Here is a 25,069-nt window from a genome sequence, read left to right as displayed (position 1 = left end):
CTTTCAGATGCATAGCAAGTGATTGAAAAGACCATGGCTTCTTGGTTTTTAAACGGACATCATTACTTTTCAGTAATTTGAAGAGGTCCCTAACAGCAGACATTCCTAATGCATTATGTCTGACTACTGGTGCCGAGGGTATTGATTGTGGAATCATATAAGATTAAATAGTTGACAATTTCAATCTTTTCTCCATCTAACATGATGTTGCCTATCAGTTCAGTGGTTAGGATTTTTGTCTTCTTGATTTTGAGATGTAACCCATATTGAAGGCTTTAGTCTCTTGTTAAAGTACTGTAAGATTGTGGAATAGGTATTTAGTATTTTATTTATAGATATGACACATAGTCATAGGTTTTTGTTTGTGGTTTATTTTGGGGGATTTTTTAGTCATAGGCTTTGATTTGTATAAATGATGCCATCGTTAACAGAGAAATGTCAGAGTAGTATATTAATAGATGAATTGTAAGACTCTTGCCTATATGTCTTGATTCTAATAAAAGGAGATCTGTATTCTAATCAAAGAAGATATGACCTCACCTTGGATATTTCTTGGGTTTTTTCCCCCCCACAGGGGACATACTTCCTACCCTGGAACAAAAATGTGCTGACTTCCAGAATGCCAGTTTCCTCCGAGGCACCACTCTCAAAATCCAATTTCTCCTCTTTACCCATTCCAATCCTAGCTGTGGGCAGAGAGTGGAAGAAGGCAGTGACCTTCAGAACTCTGGGTTCAACACTTCTCTGGAAACAAAACTGCTTATCCATGGTTTCAGGTGAGAGCAAACCAACCAGTGGGGTCTCTTAAAGACTAAAGCACAACCATAAACTTAACCTAGTCCTCAGTTAAACTCTAGAAGCGTGAGGAGTCAGAGGATTTACTGACCAAAGGGGAAAGAGGGGAAGGGGAGGGAAGAGGAAGGGAGCGAAGGGGAGGGGAGAGAAGGGGAGGGGGAGGGAAGGGAAGCTCTATCTTTCACCTCCTGCTATGTTGGATGGTGTCTCATATCTGATGTTGTTGACTCCCCCACTCAATCTTGTCTACTCATTTATAAAGCAGTAAATATGTGTGAATTCAAACAAGCCACTCAAGTCCTTGGAACTACAATTTCCCTATCTAAAGAAAGGAAGGCAGGATTGTAGAAATAGTCACTGTAGTCATTTTCTCCCTAAAGTATGACTGATTGAATGACCCATCTCAGTCAATGTGATCATGTGTACCAGCCTGGTGTTTTCAACCAAGATTTTATTTCCTCTCTTCTTCATTTCTTCCCTGGTTTTATGATCTAAGGAACTGAGGCCTCATTTGTCAGATCCAAAAAGATTTGTGTTCCAAAGAAGCTTGGCATTTTCCTTCTACAATTTCTCTAATGAACTATGTCTGTGGAATACTACGTTCTGGCGTGTTTTTAAAAATATGTGGTCATTGAACCTCAATTTAACCACCATCCCTCCATTCAATATCTTCTGTCTAAAGCCTACTGAGAAGACTGTGAACAAAACTTGCAGGAAAAGATGGGAATGTGGTAAAACAGCAACACTACAGAGCAAATGGGGAACTTTGGTGGCCTACTGGGTAAAGGGTTGTACTGCAAATATAAAGGCAGGAGGTTCGAATCCACTAACTGTTGCACAGGAGAAAGATAAGCAATTTCCTCCTGTGCAATTTAAAGCCTCTGAAGACCCATTGGAGGACTCTCAAGCTAAGAGTTAACTCCTACTTAATTGCACATAACAACACAGAGCAAATGCCATTGTGCATCTTACGATGAGGTAAAAACAAAGTCACAGAGGGTCACCTTGTCTGATTTCTGGATAATCTTCCCCACTCAAACTTTTGAACTACAGGAATCTAGTCACACACTTCAGTAGACATGCTTCCTTTAGCCAAATCTCTTTTCTAGAAGTCTTAGATTTAACCTCTACCCATGGCCAAGTAATCTCTCCTAACCCAGAAATAGCTAATAAACCTGGAGATGTTGTCAGGACAATCACTCTGTTTGCTTCTTAAACCCAAACTCCCCCAAGTCATGTTCTGTGGCTCAGGCCCAGTTTGAACTCCTCTGTCCATGGGCTACACTTAATACACTGAGTGTCTCCATACTCTGAGTCATGTGATAACATCTTTTCTGAGCCCCTCGTCTGTTGGGAAAGCTTGAATGTTTTTATTGTTACTCTGTTCCCGCAAAATTCCCATTATATAGTGAATTTTAAAAAGATAGAGATAAATAAGACATATTCTTGTATATTCTTGTGAGTTTATCAGATAATATCTAAAGATATTATATTGTTAATTCCAAAAAGCTAGAGATATTTAAGATAAAGTAAATAAGATACATAAAGGTATCTTATTTATCATTTTAAAGAATCCGAACATTTATCCTATTTAATATTTATATATTGTTATGTATTTATTTATTTTTAAAATGTCTCTTGTTGAGAATATATATACAACAACATATAGACCAATCCGACAGTTTCTATCTATAGAATTTGGCAATGTGGATTCTTTAAACTGTGTAACTACTCTAACCCTATTTTTCTGAGTTGTTTGCCTCCATTAACGTAAACTCATTGCACCATAAGGTGCTTAGCCAATCTTTTAGTTGTAGTTATCCATTTGATCACATATAGGCAGCTCTTTAAAAAGCATAATATTCGATACATCCAGTACCCATTCAACTCATTGCTGAACCACCTCATAACTGACCCTTCACTGGATCCACAAGACTATAAATCACCAGAAAGGAGACTGTCCATCTTTCTTCTAAGGAGCTGCTATTAGATTTAAGCCACCAGAGAGGTTTGGCCTCTGGTTTAGCAGCACAAGTCCTTACAGATTCTGCCCCTAAAGCTCTCTCATTCTTTCCTAGTTAAATGAAACTTAACTTGTTTGGTTTTAAGAAGACTTCAGGGGATACTTTTAGTTTAAGGTTAAAGATTATCCCATGGCATTGGTTTTAACATATCTTTCTTCTCTCTCTCTCTCTCTCAATTTTATCAATTACTATACACAACATGAAACCATATTTTTCCCACTTCTTTCTTGAGATTCTCATTTCCATTAAACTTTCTATCCTGTTTCTTCCAGCCTTCTGAACTTTAACCCTAAGCAAATGCTGTACTTTTGATCCCACATAATTGATTGTTCTAAGAAACTATTGCTTCCCCGGTGTTTCTAGTCTCCTCACTGGCAAAGTATTTGACTGAACGTTGAGCATCAGGGGTGAATTTTACTCCATGTCCTAGGGTGACCGAAGGATGTAGTCATAGGAGGTCTACCAGTCTCCACCAGACTAGTAAGCCTAGCCACACTCCTGTTTTTAAATTTCATTCCACGTTTCCCCTCAGCCTACATTCTATTTTTTAAAACTTTTTTATTAATCTATTTATTTTAAAATTCTTTGTGTTTTTAAAATTTTATTCTGGTTTACCTACAAATTTCGTATACATTGTCTATTTTGATCCCGTTCAGAATGATCAGCATTGGTAGCGTGGCACTATCTTGTTCTGGTCTCAGGGTCACTGAATTTGAGGTTCAAATAGTTCATTTGTGTCTTTGGACTAATTAATTCTGTGAATCTTTATTCCTCTTCCTTCTTTTTTGTTACAGCCGGGGAAAGACTAGTGGTTGTACCTTAGTTGAGTTCTCACAAGCTTTGAAGACTCAAGTCACTATTCACTAAAGTAGGATGTAAAACGTTGTCTGCCAATTGACCTTGATGTCCCCTAAGAGTACGGTCAGCATGTCTTCATTTCTTATAAAGCATCCCTGGGTGACACAGATAGTCAAGTGCTCAAATACTAGAAGAAAGGTTAGTGGTTTGAATCCATCTAAAAGCCCCTTGGAAAACAGACCTAGCAGTCTGAATCAGAAAGGTCACAGCCTAGAAGACTCCACAAAGCAGTTCTACTCTGTACAGATGGGGTCACCATGAGTGAATAACTTTGATTCAATGGAAACTAACAATAACAACCACAGCAAACTGCCTGACCCTTAGATATTCAAGAAATGTTTGATGTATCAATGAGTGGGTGAATGAAAACATCTTCAAGTAAAGAGGTTAAATTATGGAGATGTTGTTGTGTACCACAGAGTTAGAACTGACCCATAGCTAATCCTCCAATGGGTTTTGAACGGCATTTAATCACACAGGAGGAGATTGCCCATCCTTCTCTTGCATAGCAGCTGTATGGTAGCCTTGAACCTCCTGCCTTTGGGACTGCAGCACAACTTCTTGCTACTAGGCCACCAGAGCTTAATCATTTATAGAAAATATTGGAATTGTGAATGTTTTAACTTCATGATGTAACGCTTTTCTATTCCACAAGCATAAGCAGGGTCAGCAGATACAGTTTGGGTAGGATATACATTGCACAAATACACTTGACTAAAAGCTGGTTGGGTTCAAATATATTTTGAATTATGAACCCTGGCATTAGGTAGGCTACATCTACTTGGATCAAAGAGACATCTTTGGATGAATTATTGTGAGACTTCACATGTGCTAACATAAGTCCTGGTAACTTTGGGATAACATCCATTCTATTCTCTGAGTACTATATGATTCACTACACACAAATTATTGAATTTAACCAACAAATGTTTTGTCTGATAGTTTCAATGCAAAACAGTTTACTGACACTGACTAATAACTGACCCTCCAGTGGGTTTTTGGAGGCTATAAATCACATAGGAGAAAAATGGGCAATCCCCTCCTGTGAGATTTATAGCTGCTGAAAACCCATTTAAGGGTCATCTATGAGTTCATTTTGCCTTCATGGCCATGAGTGAGTGAAATCGTGCAGGAGGAGATTGTTCATTTTTCTCCCTCTGAGAAACTCGTGGATTCATGCTGCATACCTTCAGAATTGTAGTGCAGTGTCTCACCTGTAGGCCACCAGAGCTTCCCTTCTGACAGATACTTGAGGATGCACAATTTAATTAATAATACATTCTTCCCTCATTCTGGGATAATTTCTGCTCTTAGAGTTAATAGAGGTTTCCATGACAAGGGATGATGTCAGTGTGGCAGGTAATTTCCTTATCATTTTTGCCTCATGTTTAGAGCTTTAGGATCAAAGCCATCCTGGATTGATAAATTCATTAGAACCCTTCTGCGCACAACCAACTCTAATGTGATAGCTGTGGACTGGGTTTATGCCTCGACGGGCTTCTACTTCTCAGTTGTAGAAAATGTGGTTAAGGTGAGCCTGGAGATCTCCAGATTCCTCGGTCAAGTCTTGGTAAGTGTGGAGGAGCTCATGGTGGGATGTGGCTACTCGTGGAGGAGAGGTGTTAGGAAGGAAATGCAACACAGAAGGGGAGTTTTGGGTAGGACCAGAGCCACCCAGAGATTTTATTTAGAGATGCTGGTTTCTGATCCAAGTGCCACTTACAGTTCTATGTTGGGCAGGGTATTTGAGATCTGAGCCTCAGGTTCCTTCTGGGTGAGATGTGCCACTTGACATTAGGAGCAGTTAGTGAGAATTATTCTTCAGCATATCAGAATCTCTCAAGAGGGAACAGCACAACTCTTACTCATGAATTCCAGGCATTAGAGGGAAAGTTAGGGGATTATCAATGGGAGAGACCATTTAGAAGGTGAGTGGTTAATTGGGTAAGCATTCTGCTCTAGGATCTGAAGTGTATGGGGTGGGTGTGTTCTCACCCAGGGTACTGTCCTTAGAGAAAAGTATGAAGCTGTGAGGCCAGGGATTGCTGTGACTTCAGTGGAACTCATGGTAGATGCCTTGTTCTAGGAGCTGGGTGTGTCCAAGTCTTCAATCCACATCATTGGTGTTAGCCTGGGGGCCCACGTTGGGGGCATGGTGGGACAATTCCACAGAGGCCAACTGGGGAGAATAACAGGTAACACTCTTCCTTACTTATACTTCTGGGGTTTAAAGATAGGAATAGACGTGGAAGTATCCTGAGGCAAGGGGAGTAAGGATGATTGATTTAACCTTTGTTCTCATGATGGAGTAATTTATTGCCACTTAGATTTTTTTTTAATTTTGGTCTTTTGTGTAAAATAGTATTGTGCTATTATTATGTCTCTATTTTCAGAGTTTGGAAGCAGGAGTGGCATCTACTTCCTAAACAACATGCCTCTAGAAACTATGAACTTTGATAAATGTCAAGAGTTACAGAAAGGTTTCAGGCCTTTTGTTCATGGTGCTCAACTGATGGCAACCAACCACAAAAACAGTATCAGAGTAATAAGACTTAGTTCATTCTGAGTTTAGTTTCTACATCTGTAAAATGGATTGTAGTGGCCCATCTCTTTTTAGTCTGCTGTGAAAATTATCTTGAGTTGTTGCTGTTGTGTGCTATCAAGTCAGAACCAACTCATTGTTTACTCTCCAGTGGGTTTTTAGAGGTGGTAAATTGCATTGAAGGAGATTGTCCATCTTTCTCCCTTGGACCAGCTAATGGATTTGAACCATGTGCCTTTGGGTTGATAGCATAAACCGTTACCCACAAGGCCACCAGAGCTCACTCATCTTGAGAGAGTTCGGGTAAATATTTTCAAACTGAAGGGGATTTATGCTTCAGGGGCAAATGTCAGTTATACTGTAACTTCCTGATCCTTCAGTGAGTGATTTCTGCAGTCTCTCAAAGGGCTCCAGTGAGATGCGTCCCAATAGCTCACAATGATAATCCACTCATTAACATTTTTTTTTCATTCTCTGACTCATTTCTCTACACCCCATGTTTTCTTTTAGCTTTTCTCCACTAAACTATTTACACTTATATACTTGTCTCAAATCAAAACAAAACAAAACAAACCCAACAAACCCCAAACCCATTGCTGTTGGATTGATTGCCACTCATGGCAATCCGTGTGTTACAGAATAGAATTGAATTCTGTAGGATTTTCTTGGTTGAAATTTTTACCAAATAGCCACGTCTTCCTTCCAATGCACCTCTGGTGGGTCCAGACTTCAGCTTTTCCATTTGTAGCCACCCAGAGACCTGCATGTCTTCTCTCGAAGTCTGCTCATTTTGAAGAGGATGAGCAATGGAATCCAAGGTTAGATAGTGATACCTACTTCACAGTGTTGTGACAATGAGAAGTAATGTATATAAAACTGCCCAACACAGTGCCTGGCATACAACAACTGAAAAAAAAAATCATAGCCATTGCTGCAGAGGAACTTGGCCATTGAGAAGTTTCCTCATAAGACAGACAACGTGATTGATAATTGCCATGTGCTGCTGAGCCAGAACCCATTCCTAGCTGACCCTCCAGTGGGTTTTCAGAAGCTGTAAATTGCCCGGGAAGAGATTGCCCAACTTTCTCGCTCAGAGCAATTAGTGGATTTGAGCCATCTGTTTTTGAGTTAGCAGTGCAATTCCTAACACGCTAGGCCACCAGAATTCCCTCATAAGAGACAACAGGGTTGGAATTTCTTGAGAAAGATGTTCCTTAACCCTCAGGTCCTCACTGGGGACTGTGTGATCTAACAGGAGGGACCATCAGAGAAGGGATGCTGAGCATCAAGAGAGTCCCTGAGGGTCCTGATAGCTGAGAAGAAAGGAGTCTCTGACGCTGGTTTGTCCCTTCAGGCCTGGACCCCGCGGGACCAGAGTACACCAGGGCCAGCTGGGAGGAGCGCCTGGATCCTGGAGATGCCCTGTTCGTGGAAGCCATCCACACAGATACTGATAGTGAGCTGGGATGACCTTGCTGTGTGATGAGGACAGGGGTTGGGAGGCTGGTAAACAAATAAAAAATTCCATGTGTTCACATGCAAAGGCAGATAAGGTCTCGGAGCACATGGGATTCATATGTTGATAGAACAGACCCTCTGGCCTCTCCAACCTTCTGTTATACAATGAAGAGTTGACCAGCATGATCTCTAAAGTCCTTTCCTGCTCTGCTATTCTCAGGCCACTGAGATGAATGGTTTTCTTTTTAGTCACCAGTAGGCAGGAAGTTTCTCATATATTGACCAAAACGTTTGGTTGGGACACTCACTCTCTGATTCAACACTGAACCTGTGCGTAATTGGTGGTGAGGGCATTATTACCTAATACTTAAAAAGACTCATACAGCCCTTTCTGTAGGAGGGTGCCTGGTCTCAGGAACTTTCCTTGGCCTTCCTTGGAGGATCAGCTCAGCTCTTGTCGAGTGGAGAATGAGAATCTTCTTCTTCTACAGTGTTCTGTCAGAATAGACTCATTTCTAATCCTCCAGAAGGTTTTCAGAGGCTTTATATCACATGGGAGGAGATTGCCCATCTTTCTTCCTTGGTATAGGTGGTAAACTCAAACTGCTGCCTTTGGGATGGCAATGCAACTCCTTACCTACTAGGCCACTCAAGCTTCCAGGCTCCTACCTTAATGGAGGGGAATGCAAAGACTCTCAATTTTGAATCCATCAGGACCAAATTAAGGCCTTCTGTCCAGCTGGGTAAAGGTGAGGGCAATCCTATTCAAGTACTCATGGAGGCTGGGTCAGCTGCGATGCTCCATACACAGTGGGTGTAAAAGTACCATCCAATCCCTGCCTACCACAGCTTGCAGCTCAAATGAGAGACGTCTTTATCAGAAACTTTGTTAGCATCTACTAGGCTCAGACTCCTTTTTCCGGAATCAGCCCACACAACCATACTTTCTTAACCCTATTTCTAGCTTCATTGCACAGATAAATAACCAGAGCCCACAGTTCTCTGTCCAACTAAGTGCTTCATTTCTTATGTTCCTAAATGTTCTAAATAGGTTATTTTTTTTTTTTTTAGAATTCTATTACAAGATCTGAGCAAGATCTCCCAGACTTCTTCAAAGTTAGAAACTTTTCCTCATGTGGTTGTAACAAACAATAAATTCTGTTTATTTAATCTGAATGTATTAAATTATGTGGTGGGAATAACTCAATGAACAAGGTTATAAATAAGGCAGATAAGATTCCTGACCACATGAAGCTTATATTTTTGTAGAACAGGAATTCATTTGCAAAATATTGTTGTTGTTGTTATGTGCCATCAAGTCACCTGTCACTCATAGAGACCCTATATACAACAGCCCTAAACTTTTCTCTATCCTGTGCCAATATTATCATCTCTGACACACCTACCCCCATTACCCCAGTTACTGAATCAATCCACCTCTTAGAGGGTCTTCCTTTGTTGTGCTGTCCCTCCAACCTCCGAAGCATGATGCCCCTCTCTAAGGACTGATCCTACCTTGTAACATGCCCAAATATGTCAGATGAAGCTTCAGAATCCTTGCCTCCAAGGAGCAGCCTGGTCTCACCCTCTCTAGGATGACCTTGTTTATTCACCTAGTAGTCCGTGGTATATTCAATACTCTCCTCCAGCAACACAGCTCAAAGGCATAAATTCTCCTTCTATCCTCCCTAGTCATTGTCCAGCTCTCTGATGCATAACAAGTAATTGCAAAGACTATGGCCTGGATCAGGTACATCTTAGTCTTCAGAATGTCATAGTTGCTCTTCAGGACTTTGGTGAAGTCTTGGACAGCAGACTTTCCCAATGCAATTAATCTTTTAATTTCCTGACTGCTGGTACCAAGAGTGTTGATTGTAGAGCCAAGCAAACTAAAGCTGTTAATAATCTCAATCTCTTTACCATCTGTCATGATGCAGCCAACTGGCCCAGTGGGGAGAATCTTTGTCTTCTTGATATTGAGCCTCAGTTCATACTGAAGGCTATAGTCCTTGACCTTCTGCAGGTCCTCCTCAATTTCAGCAAGCAGGATTGTGTCATCTGCATAACACAGATTGTTGATGAGTCTTCCTCCAATCCTGATGCCACATTTCTCATCATAGAGTTTAGCCTCCCGGATGATCTGTTCTGCATGTAGATTGAAGAGGTATGGAGATAGGATGCATCCCTGGTGTACACCCTTCCCAGTTTTGAACCATGCAGTGTTCCCTTGCTCTGTTCTGATGACTGCCTCCTGGTCCAAGGATAGGTATTATATAAGCATGATCAAGTGTCCTGGGATTTCCATTCTTCTCAGTCAGTCACAGTTTGTTGTGATCCACACAGTCAAATGCCTTTTCAGAGTCAATGAAACACAGATAGGTACTCCTCTGGTATTCCCTGCTTTCAGCCAAGATACATCTAACATTAGCTATAATATCCCTAGTACCACAGCCTCTTCTAAATCCAGCTTGCGCTTCAGGAAGTTCTCAGTTGATGTGCTGTTCCAGTCGTTTTTGGATAATCTTCAGCAGAGTCTGGCTTGCATGTGATATCAATGATATTGTTTGATAAAACTACAAAATATAGCATAAGAAAATAAAACAACAGGCAAAGTACTAGTTATTGTGACCTTTACCTACTAATAAAATAGAGAGTGTTATTGTTGGTGTTGGTGTTGTGTACTTTTGAGTTGGCACCTGCCCGTAGTTGACCTTCCAGCCAATTATCAGAGGAGGTTAACTGCATGGGAAGAGATTGTGTACAGCAGACATGGTAATTACCCAATGTGGATATTGCTATTTTGAGGTCTATAAATAAGGTCATGTGATACAGATTGAATTGGACTAATGCCATCTTCAGATAAGATTACTGTGAAGCTCTCTGAGAAAGATGCAGTCGCTCCTGCAGGCATGCTTTCCTCGCCTGCTCCCACTCCTGACTCACTGCTGTTTGCTCTCCTTGGGAAACAAGTCAGTCAGCAAGCTGCACCGCAGCCATGGCTTTTAAGGACACCAGAAAGACGCCTGTGGAACTGGAGATGGCCAGTCACCGGATTAGGATTACCCTAACCAGCTACAACATAAAATCCCAGGATATGTGTGATGACTTGATCAGAGGCACAAAGGAGAAGAACCTGAAGGTGAAGGGACCGGTTAGGATTCCAAGACCTGAGAATCACTACAAGGAAGACTCCTTGTGGGAAGAAAGCTTCCAAGACCTGGGATCATTTCCAGTTGAGGATCCACAAACGACTCATTGACTTGCACAGCCCTTCTGAGATTGTCAAGCAGATTACCTCCATCAGCATTGAGCTTGGAGTAGAGGTTGAAGTCACCATTGCAGATGCCTAAATCAACTATTTTAATAAGTTGACTATCTGTTGGTAAAAAAAAAAAAAATATTGTGAAAAGTTTGTCCTAAGAGGTGATATGTGAATTGAGACTCTGGAAATGAGAATAAGCCAGATTTTGGAAGAGCATTCTGGTGGAGCCAAACCCACAGTCATTGAATTGATTCAAATTCATAGGAACCTTGAAGATCTAGACTTGAGTAAAGACTTGTTCTAAAGATAGGAAAGAGAACCAAGTAATTAGAGTTCAGTGAAGAGAGGAAAAGGCACTGAATGAGGTTGGTGAGCACGGTGGGTTCTTTTCTAGACTGGCCATGACAAAGAGTTTAAACTTTGTTCTCAGACCAATGGGAGCAGAGAAATGCTTTTGGGGCAAAAAACAAAAATCCCCAACAACTTAGTCTGGCAATAGAAATGAAGCTCTTTTCCACATTACAACACAGATAAACTTTGAAAACCTATATGAATCCATCATGAAAGGACAAATACCCTACTACCTCGCCTATCTGAAATACATGTTGTTGTTAAGTGCTGTCGAGTTGCAGGCGACTCATAGCCACCCTATGAAGGAGATTCATTCCTTGATGCTTCTGAAATACGTAGAATAGGAAAATACCCATAGAACAAAGTTTAGTGGTGGTTACTAGAGACAGAATAGAAAGAGGAAAGGGGACACCATTGTTTGGAAAGCAGTGAGTGTTCATGGTGATGGGGAATTTAGCAAAGATTATATTGAATTAACATATCTTGTGTTATGTATGTTTTTCAAAAGATAATAAAATATCAAATCTATATTCTTTTAAAAAATTATTATTTTTTGTACGTGTACTGTAAAATCAGATCGGACTAGTACAGAAGGAGATTGTCCCTCCTTTTCCAGCAAAGAACACGGTGGATTCCAACCACATACCTCGGGGAATGCAGTGCAGCTTCTTGCCACTAGGCCACCAGAGCTCCCCAAATCTACATACTTAAAAAATAAAAAAGAAATAACCGTTTGTTGCTGTGAAGAAAATAGGATGTAGGAAAGTAAAGAGTGGAGACCAGTTAGAGAGGATGATGGCTTTGGCAAAGAAGCTAGCTGCAGAGACTAAAAAAAGGTAGATTAAAAATAATTTCGATGAAAAGTTGATGAAATTCATCACAGGCTGAATGTAGGGATCTGGGAGCAAGAAGAAATCAAGGATTACATCTAAGTTATTGCTGTCACCAACTGGGTGATGTTAAGCAAATTAATAACCAGTTACTTGCAAGTGTGATAGATGATATGAAGAAGAAAATAAAAATCAACGTCTTTAACAGCTGGGCCTGATCCATTCAAAGGAGTCAGGCATGCCCGTTTACAGCATCTGCAGAGAACTGTTCATAATGATGAAACGAGGGCTGCACATTCTCTCTCAGCCTCATAGCTTAACCCAGGTCATAGAGCTTCTCGGCCAGAGGAGGACAAAAATATACGTATGGGAGACTACAGAAAGGAGGCCTAAGATATTTATCTGAACAAGTGCTAAGATAGATAGATAGATAAATAAATTTAACATTCATTATACAACTACATTTACTAAACTTACATTTACTGATTCAAAAAGATTTGTGGTAGGGTTGGGGTTATTATTTTTTTCTTCTTAAATTTATTAGCAAGAGTATCTCCCTATTGATACTCAAGAAGGATTGATTCCTTCTTCTTGGCTTCCGTTAAGCATGGGAAGGTTCTTTTAGGAAGCAGAGCTAGATCTCAAGCCTCATAATACTTAGGAGTGAGGGCAGCACCCTGTAAGCACAGGAAGTAGGTGGGCTCCCAAGGTCAAGCCTCAGGCTCTGTGGCTAGTGGGCTGTTCTGAGGGACCTGGAAAACTTGACCTGAAGTAAGAAGCTAACAAGACTTCCCTCTTTTCAGATTTGGGTATCCGGATTCCTGTTGGACATGTGGACTACTTTGTCAATGGAGGCAAAGACCAACCTGGCTGTCCCACATTCATTCATGCAGGTCAGAGAAACAGACAAGAGTTGAGTCGTTGCTCTGAGACTGGAATTTCCTGCCGATTTCAAGCCGAGTCAACCAGTATCGGGTCACAGAGGAACTTTGTTTTGGTGTTCTTTGCTATGTTTCTGAGAGCATTACTTGTCGTTATGTACTATTGAGTCTGAACCCCCTCCTAGTTGACCCTCCTGTGGGTTTTCAGAGGGTCTAAATCACATTGGAGGAGACTGCCCATTTTTCTCCTGTTTGCTATTGGTAGACTTGAATCATGTGCCTTTGAGTTGAAAATACAGCTCCTTTTTTCACTAGGCCATCAGAGCTCCCTAATTATTGTTGAGTACCATTGAGTCTGAAGTGACACATAGCTGACCCTCCAGCAAGCTTTCAGAAGCAGTAATTGCACAGGAAGAGATTGCCCGTTTGTCTACCACGGTGCAGCTGGTGGAATTGAACCGCATGCATTCAGGACTGCACTGCAGATTCTTACCACTAGGACTTGTAAAATGGCTGTCATTATCAATTGCCTTCATGTCAATACTAACTCATGGTGACCCGATATGCATCAGAGTAGCCCTATGCTTCACAGGATTTTTTGCTGACTGAGTTTTAGGAAACATATCTCCAGGACTTTGTTCTAACGTGGCTATGGGTGGACTTTAACTGCCAACATTTTTGTTAGCAGCTGAATTACTTAACCATTTTGCACCACCATTGTTAATCCCATAGTGCCTTTAGTCCCCAGGAATTTTTGGAACGCTTGGAATGAAAAGCATTATCTTTTCCAAGGTCTTTCTCCATTTCCAGTTCTATCAACTTGTCTTAGCTTCTAATCTAACATCATTCAAGCCAGAAGCTTCTACTGAACCCTGTTTTGTGGTATAGTCTGCAGTAACCACATCCTCCGCAGAGTCCAGTAGTGTCCAAAGTAGGTCAGATGTCCTCACAAATAGATAAGTGAAGAATCAGTTAATAACACAACTACTTTACTAAATCTATTAAATTAAATTCAACAGCTTTCCAAATTATTTTTCAAGATATTTGTTAATTATACTCAAAGAATATACATTTCTTATAAATAATTTCAGAATTTCCTTCTTGAGCTTTTAAAAGATTGTTAAATTTGTATACCTGGCAGAGGAAATACCATGATCAAGAAAGTGGTTTTCCCAGGGCGAGGCTCACTTCGGGTGTGCTGACCCCTGCGATTTCCCCAAATGTGGGAAACTCGACTGCATAATTTATGGTAGTGGGGGACTGTGTGGGCGCTATCCCCTGTAAAAATAAAATAAAATAAAATAAAAGATTGTTAAATTTGTGAAAAATTAAACATCACAATTTATTCACTTTATGAACATAATCAACATATCAATATTTCATATGGGAATTTTAGTTGATCCCAATATAATGTTACCAGCATTTCTATCTTTATAATTTTACCAAATTTTAGCTTTTTAAGGATCCATTTAACAATCCATTGAAAATCATTCACCAAATTTACCAATTTAAAATTTTTCTTTTGTTAGCTGTTTATAAATTTTCAGCAATTTTGACCAGATGAAATTATTTGCTTCCATGGACTTTTGAAAATTCTTGTGGCATTTTAGTTGGCTGTTTTATTTTTTTCCCCTATTAACAAATTTGAGAAGTCTGCCTCTTGCCCAGTTCCCTGCTACAGTAGAAGCAACTGGGACATACAGAGCGTCCTAGCCAGAGGGCAAAGGAAGGCTACCACCTTGGTAAGCCTTGGATCCTAGTTCAAGAGAGAGTACCAAGTTCAAGAGAAAGTTTAAAACCCCACAGCTTTGGAGTTATGGCTTACCACAGACCTCTTGGCCCATTCAACATGGGTCACTGTGAACTTTTAAACAACAAAAGCAAAAGCAAGGTTTCAGCAGACCGAGACATTGGCAAGCTCTATGCAGCAGGCGTTTGGCCAGCTGAACCTCATCTGTCAGAGATGGGCCAGGAAATGCTGCTGACCCGCTGGATTGTCTCGCAGTGGTGAGATGGATAGCAGTCAACTCATTTATTGGCATCGAGTTGGAACTGATTCGGAGCTGACTCTTTAGTGGGTTTTCAGAGGCTATAAAGTGCACAGGAAATGGGCCTTCTTTCTCCCTTGGAACAGCTGGTGAAGTCAAACCCTTTGGGTTGGCAGCACTGCTTTCTATCTACTGGGATACCAGAGTTGCAGGAGATGGGTATAATAGGGTTGAAAAAAATTGACTGTAGGGATAATAGCATGTTGGGTAAACATGTGTAGATGAATATCCATTTTGAGAAATGGGGTCAGTATCTCCAACTTCCTGGATGTTCCCATTTTCTGAAAGGGAGTCAAACTCTGTTCTTGACAGACTAAATTTATTGCTGTGTGCCGTCAAGTCAATTCTGACAATGGAATAGCCCTAGAGGATTTTCCAAGCTGTAATCTTTATGTAGAGAGATGGCCAGACCTTTCTCCCTCAGAGGGACTTAAGGGTTTGAATCTTTGACTTCATAATTAGCAACCAAGCCGCATCCAGAGCTCCTTTTAACTCTATGTGCTAATATTCGTGAAAGTGACTTGGGGGACATCCTATGTATTTATAGCCTCTGGAATAGAAACTTTAATAGAGTTACCGTAATTCACATAGGGGACTTTCCATTTCTGTGAACTGAAACCTGCTCGTTTGGCCAACTTGTCCAGGTTACAATTATCTGATCTGCGATCACATGAGGGCTGTGCAGCTCTACCTCAGTGCCCTGGAGGACTCCTGCCCGTTGATGGCCTTCCCCTGTTCCAGCTACAAGGCCTTCCTTGCTGGAGATTGCCTGGACTGCTTCAACCCTTTCCTGCTTTCTTGTCCACGGATCGGTAAAATGTCACTCCTGGGGCTTCCTTTGACAATTTAGGCAAAGTTTAGGCTCTGCTAGTTGTCAATTTCCTAAGCTCTGTGGTCAAGAAGAAGCCAATCCACTTGGAGGAAGGAGAAATTAGCCAGACTGTGCTGAGCTGGAAGACGACATTCGTTCTCTGTGTCCCACCCTCCACCCTCCATACTCTGCTTCCTGTCACTATATCTGCCAGTCACACGGCCTCATACTTGAACATCCACCTCAAGGTGCTCTAAATGTATAGCCCTGGTGACACCACGTGCTTGTAGTAGGTCTTTCTACTGAAGCTGATCATTGTACAGCTCCTGACATATTACAAGTCAAGGTGTTGTGGGAGAACCCCCTAGAGTAGAACCCCTGGTGCCATTGAGAGCTGTGATCTTGCGGTTGCCAAATGCCAACCCTAAAGGTGCCTGAGCAGTAAAGAGTACATTTCTGCATGAGAAAGGCCAATCTGAGCAGGATACTGAAAACTAACCTCTACGTAAGTCACCATATGCATGTTTATCAATGATGCACATATCCTGAGGTTGTTCAGGAAGACAAGATCCAGGGGAAATTTTGGGGTACAGGCAAGTGTTCTCCTCCCTTAGGTTGCCCTCACTCCCTCCTGTTCATCTTCAGCTGCTGCTCAGAGCGGCAGCAGCCTGCCATTGCTTCTATGATGGACGCAAGCAGCAACTTGACAAAATGTTTTTTAAAAGGCCCCAGGACTAGTTGCCGTCAAGTCAGCTCGGGTTTGTGGTGACACTTCATGTATCAGAGTCGAGCTGTGCTCCACAGGCTTTGCAGCGGCTGACTTATCAAAAGTCAATCACCTGACCTTTTGCTGAGGTGTTTCAGGGTAGACTGGAACCTCCAATCTTGTCTGCATTGTCCAGAGAGTACTGAATTAGGGTTCTTGCTGTTGTGTGTGTTCAGTGAATCCAACTTCTAAAAATCCTACAAGATGGAGTACAACTACCCTATGTGATTTCACAGACTGAAATCTCTGCAGAGGCAGACTAGCTGCTTCTCTCTCCCATGGAGCCCTGATGGATTCAGACAGCTGGCATTTTTGTCAGCAACCAGACCCTTAATCATTGTGCCAATAGGATTCCTTAAAGAAGAGGGGTTTTCCCTATAACAAAGCAAAACAGCATTGCTAACGACTTCATAGTCATATATGCCCAACAGCCTATCCAGCCTCATCTGCCACTGCATTTTCCTTTGAACTCCATAGGGATACACCACCTAGAATGTCATATTTTTTTTGCCCTTTGTGCCTTTGTCTGAACTGTATTCATTGCCAAAAATGCCCCATTCCCACGTTCAATCAATAACCATTGCCTAAGCACTTCCTCAATCAGTAACCATTGCCTAAGCGCTTCCTCTCTCACCATGTTACCCTGTAAGTGATGCAAATGTGTGCTACACCCTTCAAAGAAGACTGTTTTTCAAATTAGAGACATAATTCTGTTTTCTTATATACATCTTCTCAGAACAGCGCAGCTAATCTAAAACAAGGGCTTCCTGCTTATTTGTTTAACTATCCCCCACTGGGCTGAGCTGTGTCATCCTGGGTGGAGCTTAGCCTGCAGTGTAGATATCTGTAGGATGAATCAGTGTTTGAGACGAATCCGTGCATGGGTGGGGGCCCTGACACCTTGGGGTGGTCCCCATAGGACTCAGCCCCTCTCTGCTTGCTTATTTCCAGGGTTGGTAGAACAAAGTGGTGTCAATATAGTGCCACTTCCGAAGGAAGTGAAAGTCTACCTCCTGACCTCTTCCAAGGCTCCGTACTGTGGTGAGTGGGGGCAGAAATGTACAGATTCAATTCTACCAATATTGTTGTCTACAGATTGCTAGCCTCTGGCTTGGCTGTGTTCAGCCCACTGTGGTATCAGCTGGAAGGTGAAAGCTATGTGGAAATAGGGGAGGTCAGGGGGCACAGGGAGCAGTCTGTACTGGGGCAAAAGTCACGTGGTCTTAGAACCCAAATGTCATGGCTCTAAATGTCTATATGCTGACCCTCGATCTTTTCTCCCCATGGAAAACTGCCTTTCAGTGTGGATCTCTTTCGCTTTCTCCTTCCTGAGTGTTTTTCTCTTCTTCCTTGGAGCCCATCCTCTGCATCTCCCATCCTGGTAGTCCTCCAGGTTAATACCAGCGCTGGTCTGCCACTCTCCCTCCATTCACACACATCTTCCAGACGCTCACTGTGTTTCATTGCACCAAAGATGCCAGTGATTGACTGCAACAAATGTTAAATGCGAAAGAAAAGTGTATCTTTCAATCCATAGCCACGTTGTGAACCATCACCGTCACTAAGACATTTGCCCTCAGATCAGGGTACCGACACTGCATTTTCCCTGAGGTAAATCTCATTCGGTTAGAGGATAAAAGTGTGCTGGCTAAGGTGATAAATTACACAATGCCTCTAATTGTAACTGGTTTTCCAGTCCACTTGTGTGGGCTGGTAGAGGGATCTTTGTTTGTGGCTGGAGACAGTCTAGCACTGGAAGTTCTGGGAAGCGTGACACAGACCTAAAGCCCAGCCTCTGGTGCCTCTTCCCTGGATCGACATCTTAACGGCTATGTGATCAGAAATAAATTAGTTAATCTCTCTGAATATCTATTTATTCATGAGAAAAAAATAGGACAATGACAATATGCTCAAAGAATACACTTCTTAAAAAAATTTTTTTTAATTGTATTATTTTTGTGTGTACAGTCAAATCAGATCTGACTAGTACAGGAGGAGATTGCCCCCTCCTTCTCCAGCAGAGCATTTGGTGGATTTGAACCACGTACCTCTGAAATTGCAGTGCAGCGTCCAAAGAATACCCTTTAAGGATCAAATCAAACAGCTTACATAAAGTCACTAGCAAAAAAACCAGTCATGCTCGTACATGACAATTTCTATCATATCTTTCATTGCTTTTATTTTAGTAGTTTCTTTTCTTTCTCATTGTGATTTGAGTAAGAGTTTACAAAGAAATTGACTTTCCATTTGCTCATGTATGCAGATTTGTCACCCCCCCTTCCCTCCGCATTCATTCTTTCATGCGTGACCTGTATCAGTTTGTTAGTTGCGTTACTCATAACGACTTTCCACCCATTCTTTTCAGAATTACTTTCCCATTGGCTGTTCCAAGGCTGTACTCCCTATCTATGCATCTTCTTCCATTTCTCATCAACCACCCCCTCCCTGCACTGTAACGACTTGATTTTTAACAGTGGTCCTGTACCCTGCTTGTCCCTTTGTGACTGAGCTGGACTTGGTTCACTCAATATGTTCTCTAGAGTCGTCTATGTTGTATAGTGTTTCTCAAGATCTTTGTTGTTTTTCATTGCTTCATAACACTCCACTGTGTGGATGTGTCACTGTTGTTCTGTCCATTAGTTTGTTGGTAGACACTGGAGTGGCTTCCATCTCATTGCTATTTTGAATAATGGAACAATAAATGTGGATGTGTATACATTTTTTTAAAAAGTCACTAGCAAAGTGACTTCTTGTTGTTGTTATTGTATACCATTGAGTCAGAACCAGCTTATAGCTGACCCTCCAGTGGGTTTTCAGAGGCAGTTAATCCCACGGGAGGATCTTTCTGCTCATCTTTCTCCTGCAGCACAAGCCTTCAGGATTGCAGCACAGCTTCTTGCCATTAGGCCATGAGAACTCACTAGCACAGCATAGTGAGTAGAACCCATTAAGTGATAATTCCCTTACCTTAATGAATGGGAGCTTTAAAAAGAATCAATGAGTTGTTTCTACCTCCATGCTGGGAGAATTCATAGCAACCTCTGATGATAAGAAGAAGTTGTGCTGCTAACCCGAGTGGTACTGCTCAGGCAGTTCAAATCCACCAGCCAATACTCAAGGGAAAGATGGGCCTTCTCCTCCACGTGATTTACAGCCTCAGAAACATACTTAAAGAGGGTAACTTATGAACCATTTCCAATCCCATTGTTGTTGTTGTTATGTGCCATCAAGACAGAACCGAAGGCGGGGGTGGGGGTGGGGAGACAGAACCGACCCACAGCTGACCCTCCTGTGAGTTTTGCGAGGCAGTAAATCACACAGGAGGAGGAACCCCTTCCTTCTCCCTCAGCGTGGCTGCTGGATTTAAACCACATGCCTTTGGGACTGCAGTACAGCTTCCCACCACTAGGCCATCATAGCATAGAAGTGAGCATTTTTTCTGTGGTAAGGTGTTGCACTGCCAACCTAAAGGCAGGTGTTTGGTATCTCCAAGGGGGAAAGACAAGCAATCTACTCTCTTGTGATTTATAGCTTCTAATGTATAGGCTGTTGGTGACTCAGTTATGAGTCAGTTACAACTCGATGGCACATAACACCAACAACTAGGAGGAAGTGGGTTACAGAGCCAATGTGAGCTTCACTATACATCAGCTCCCCGACAACCCGTCTCTTGAGAGGCTGAGAGGATTACAATCATCTCTGAGATGGGAGGAACGAGAGGCTTCAAGAGTCTAAGGGACTTGCCCAAGGTTACACAGCTGGGACAAAAAGCCAGGATCCCACTCCAAGTATTTTGACTCGAAAGTCGATAGGCTTCATACACCACCTGATGCTTCAGTGTTTCTTTGTCCCCAATTCTGAGAACCTGCTGTTTACAGGCCTTTTTCTCAGTTCTTCTGCCAGCCCCATCATCCATCAGAGGTCAGCCTGGTGGGAGGCTGGTGTGTCAGTAGTGGGGCTTGAGCAGAGCTGAAAGGACTTGGAGTCAGGTTCTAATTGTAGCTCCAGGGCAGGTTCACAGTAACCTGACCTGGCTCCTCTGAGTCTGAGGAGCTAAGAATACACACCACAGGAATGCTGAGTGAGCACTTAGAGGTTAAAAACATTTTAAGGTCCCTGCTGAGGAAGAGTCATGGAGCCAAATATTTTCTGACTGTCCCATGTTGGTAGAGAGACTCTGCCCCTTAATTCTAGAGCATGACACTGTGTCCACAGAAGGACTGCTCTGAAGACTCACCACCATCAACAACAAATTTCTCTCCCAGGGATGCAGACTGTCTCTCTGGTATGCTCAAGTAGTGGTGGAGCCATAACTTCTGGCTCCCCATCCACTCTGAGGCTGCCTTGGCACTGAGCTCCTGCAGCCAGTGTTGATCTCAGCAGTGCCCAACAGGGCAGGTGACCCCACCAGGGATCCTCTAGCATGAACAGAGAAGCTCCTCCCAGAGAACACTTTTGGTAACAATACTATTTACACTTTGTAGAACAAAACCCATTTTTTTACAATTATCCAATAATATCATTAATATCACATGCAAATAAAATCTTATAGAAGGGCATTTTAAAGGAGTAAGACCTAAACATTAACAGAGAACAGGCAGAAACTCAAGCTGGATTCACAAGAGGCCATCACACAAAGGATATCATTGCTGATGTTAGATGGATCTTGGCTAAACTCAGAGAAAACTAGGATGATGCTTATATGTGTTTTATTGACTATGCATTTGACTGTGTGGATCATAACATTATGAAGAATGGGAACCTCAGAACACTAAGTTGTACTCATGCAAAACCTAGAAATAGACTGAAAAGCTGTGGTCCAAACAGAATAAGGTAACACTTCATGACTTAAAAATCAAGAAGAGTGTGTATCAGAATTGTATGCTTTTTCTATACTTTTCCCAACTGGTATGCTGATAAAAACAACTGGAGAAACTGAACTATATGAAGAAGAATGTGGCATCAGGACTGGCGTTATGCAGATGGCACAAAGTGGCTTGCAAAAAGTGAGGAAGACTTAAAGCAGAAGATCAGAGGCAACCTTCAGTTTAGATAGTGCACATCTCAACATCCAGAAAACAAAAATCTTCATCACTGATCCACAGGCAACATCATGATAGATGGAGAAAAGATTGAAGGTGTCCATTATTTCATTTTGCTTGGATCCACAAAAAACCTTTATGGTAGTTGTTGTTGTTGTTGATTGCCTTCAAGTCTAGCATGACTCATAGTGACCCTGTGAACAAAAGGCCTGACACCCCTCTACAACTACCGACATTTATCAAAGTTCATAGAGTTTCCTGATGCATGTTATATAGGAAGTGGATGCCACTCCTGCTTCCCTTATGGTAGTAGCAGTTAAGAAATCAAAAGATGTGTTACTTTGGAATGATGGACTATAAAAGTGCTAAATCTCTTCTTGTGTGATTAACTGCCTCTGAAGACCCGCCAGAGGGTCAGTTATGGGTTGTTTCCGACTCAGTGGCACACAATAACAACAAAGTGCTACAGAGTAAGGATGCTGGTCTTTTGAATTACTTCTCATGCATCTGAAAATTGGATGATGAATAAGAATGACAGAAGAATTGATGCCTTTGAATTGTAGCGTTAATAAAGAATACTGAATGTCCCATGGACTAACAAAAGGACACACAAGTCTGTTTTGGAGGCGTCCAGGGTGCTCCTTAGAGGCAAGGATAGTGAAATTCTGTCTCACAGACTGTGGGCACGTTGTTCAGAGGTGACTTGGAAAAAAGAAATCATGCTAGGAAAGGTGGAGATTTGGAGAGACAGAAAAACTCTCAAGGTGGGTTTTCACAGTGACTGTGACAAAGGGCTTAAGCATGACAGAAATGGTGAGGATGGGGCATGATAGGGCATGGTTCAGACATGTTGTCCACATGGTAAGTAGGAGTCCTAGTTTACTGGATGGCATATAACAACAACAATGTGTAGAACACTTCTTCGTAAAATTCCTTCTCTACATTACCACATTTAATCTTCGCCGTGTCCTCTGAGGGCATGTTAGAAGTTACTGTTTACAGATGAGGAAAATGAGGAACAGAGATTCAGTTATTCAGCCAAGGAAACACAATGTACAGGCTGCAGAGCAAGGCCTAGAATCCAAGGCTCTGTCCATTCTCTCTCAACTCACGCTCTTTGAGACTTGATATCACTGCCACCCCCACTAACCCAGCTTAAGTGCACATGACTTGCGGCTCCTCTGGTAACATAGAGAAGATGGTAGCAAGGAGTTGGGAAATTTTCTTGATCACTGATGCCTGCTAACAAAGGAGACTCATTCAATTAAATTCTTATATTTATTTACCAGTTTGACTGTTCACAGGCTTATTACTTTTTCAAAGCAATTATAACAATTGGCCCTGCAGTCCTACTCTTAATCTATCACTACAACCTCTTCTTACTCTTTTCCTCTTCTTCCTATCCCTAGTAAACTTGGGTCTCTATACATTTACCTTCTCCTATCTTTTTCATGTAAATAATGTCATTCGATAGTCATTCTTTGGTGACTAACACTTATCACTCAGCATACTGTCTTCCAACACCATCTGTGTTGTCGCTTGCATCCAGACTTCATTCTGCTGGCTGAGTAGTATTTCTCGGTAGGTATGAACCACAATTTGTTTATCCACTCAATGACTGAGTATTCAGGCTGTACCTACCTTTGACTATTATGAAAAGTGCTGCAATGATCATTGGTCTACAAGTCTCCGAGTGTCTGCTTTCAAGTCTATGAAGCTTAGACCTAGGGGAGGAAATGCTGGATCCTATCTCTCAGCCAGGTGGGTTAACCAGGTGACTGTTGCAATGGGCTCTTGTGTGTCAGGAAGTGTGAGGGATGGTACAGGACAGGACTGGGTACAGATCTTTTGTTCATAGGGTGGTTAAGAGTTGCACTTGACTTGATGGCACCTAACAACAACAACAATGGTAATTTTCATGAAGATGATGCAGGATAAGGGAAAATTCAGATCTGTTTCTATCAGTTGTTGTCAATTAGATGGTATCTAACAACAACATTGTAGCAATTCTATTTTGGAGGTTTTTGGAACTATCATAGTCATACTGCTGTCCACAGCAGCGGTACCACTTTTGCATTCTTACCAACAATATATGTAAGGGTTCCAAAGACAATTATTTTCTCAAAGATTTGTATAAGGAAGCTGTCGAATTTTTAACTCCAGGTCAACCCTTGAAGATCACCATAAGAATCTGTATCCCATAAAGAAACAATGAGAAGGGCAGTAGGAAATGGCATTTGATATTTTCTTGGGAGCAGGAGAGGCTTTCTTTCCTTGGAGGTTCTTCAATTAGCCCTGATTGAACACTGGACCTGTCTCCAAATCAGTGCTAAATCTACCCAAATCCATTCAAAGTTCTTCTCAATATGCATCCGTAAATGTGACAAATGAAAAAGTAAACAGAGGGGAGAAAGGAAGGATTATAGCTCTAATTGTGTTCCAATTGCCAGTGGGGCCTGGGAAAATGATCTCCGACCAAAGTTACAGCAAATATCCCTAAGTTAATGAAAGGACAGGAGGACTTTTTTAAATGTCTCATGACATAGGGGCAGCAGTTCCCAAAGGTTTCACATCAAGAACCAGGCCACTAACCCAGGTGATGCAGACAAGACCACTGTGAGAATTACAGTGCCCCACAGTTGCTGGTCAAGTTGCCATCTTGGCAATCAGATGCCACAGGAAGGAAAATAGATATGAGTTTTCTACACACACAGCTTGGATCCCTGACACTTTGGGAACATGATATGTGAGGACAAACAGCAATACTATGTTTATTATATGTTTATAGCTTGTTTATGTATCCATGTATGTATTTATGTTAATGACCAGCATTAAAAGAGTATAAATTAAAAATTGATATAAATTTTTAATTTTTTTTAAGTGCAAGCTTACAAATGATATTGGTTTTTTTCCACTCATTCATATTCATTTTGTATTATAACATTAATAACAATTAATTGATAGTTGTTGTTGTATACCATAGAGTTGGAACCAACCCATAGTTGACCCACCAGTGGGGTTTTGGTTGGGTTCTTCTTTTAAGAAAATAAAGGTTTTTAGACAGTGTGAGTAGAAATGACTTTGTGTCAGCTTAAATCCTATCTTCAACATTCTTGTTGTTGTTGTTATGTGCTGTCAAGTCATTTGCGACTCAAAGCGACCCTATGTACAACAGCCCTAAACCCTGCTCTATCCTGTGCCAATCGCATTACCTCTGACACACCCATCCCGAGTACCCCAGTCACTGAATCAATCCACCTCACAGAGGGTCTTCCCCTCCTGTGCTGTCCCTCTACCCTACCAAGCATGATGTCCCTCTCCAAGGACCTGTCTCTCCTTACAACATGTCCAAAGTATATCAGGTGAAGCCCCAGAATCCTTGCCTCCAAGTAGTAGCCTGG

At 41.7% G+C, this 25,069-nt stretch overlaps 1 protein-coding gene and 1 pseudogene across 1 annotated transcript in view; both read left to right on the top strand.

Moving 5' to 3' along the window:
* The window catches only part of PLA1A (phospholipase A1 member A), a 118,356-nt gene that overhangs the window by 83,858 nt on the left and 9,429 nt on the right, over positions 1–25,069 (top strand). Inside the window, exons 3-9 of the mRNA XM_006884318.1 lie at positions 575–776; positions 5,070–5,247; positions 5,764–5,872; positions 7,574–7,675; positions 12,924–13,013; positions 15,694–15,861; positions 17,578–17,667. Coding sequence (XP_006884380.1) covers positions 575–776; positions 5,070–5,247; positions 5,764–5,872; positions 7,574–7,675; positions 12,924–13,013; positions 15,694–15,861; positions 17,578–17,667 — 939 coding nt within the window. The remainder of the gene's footprint in view (positions 1–574; positions 777–5,069; positions 5,248–5,763; positions 5,873–7,573; positions 7,676–12,923; positions 13,014–15,693; positions 15,862–17,577; positions 17,668–25,069) is intronic.
* LOC102870631 lies at positions 10,673–11,027 on the top strand (annotated as a pseudogene).

This window comes from Elephantulus edwardii, unplaced genomic scaffold (assembly GCF_000299155.1).
Source record: "Elephantulus edwardii isolate Elephantulus edwardi_28Jun2011 unplaced genomic scaffold, EleEdw1.0 scaffold00032, whole genome shotgun sequence".
Taxonomy (NCBI): Eukaryota; Metazoa; Chordata; class Mammalia; order Macroscelidea; family Macroscelididae; genus Elephantulus; species Elephantulus edwardii.
Note: the sequence above shows the minus strand (reverse complement) of the source record. Positions and strands in the feature narration are given on the sequence as shown.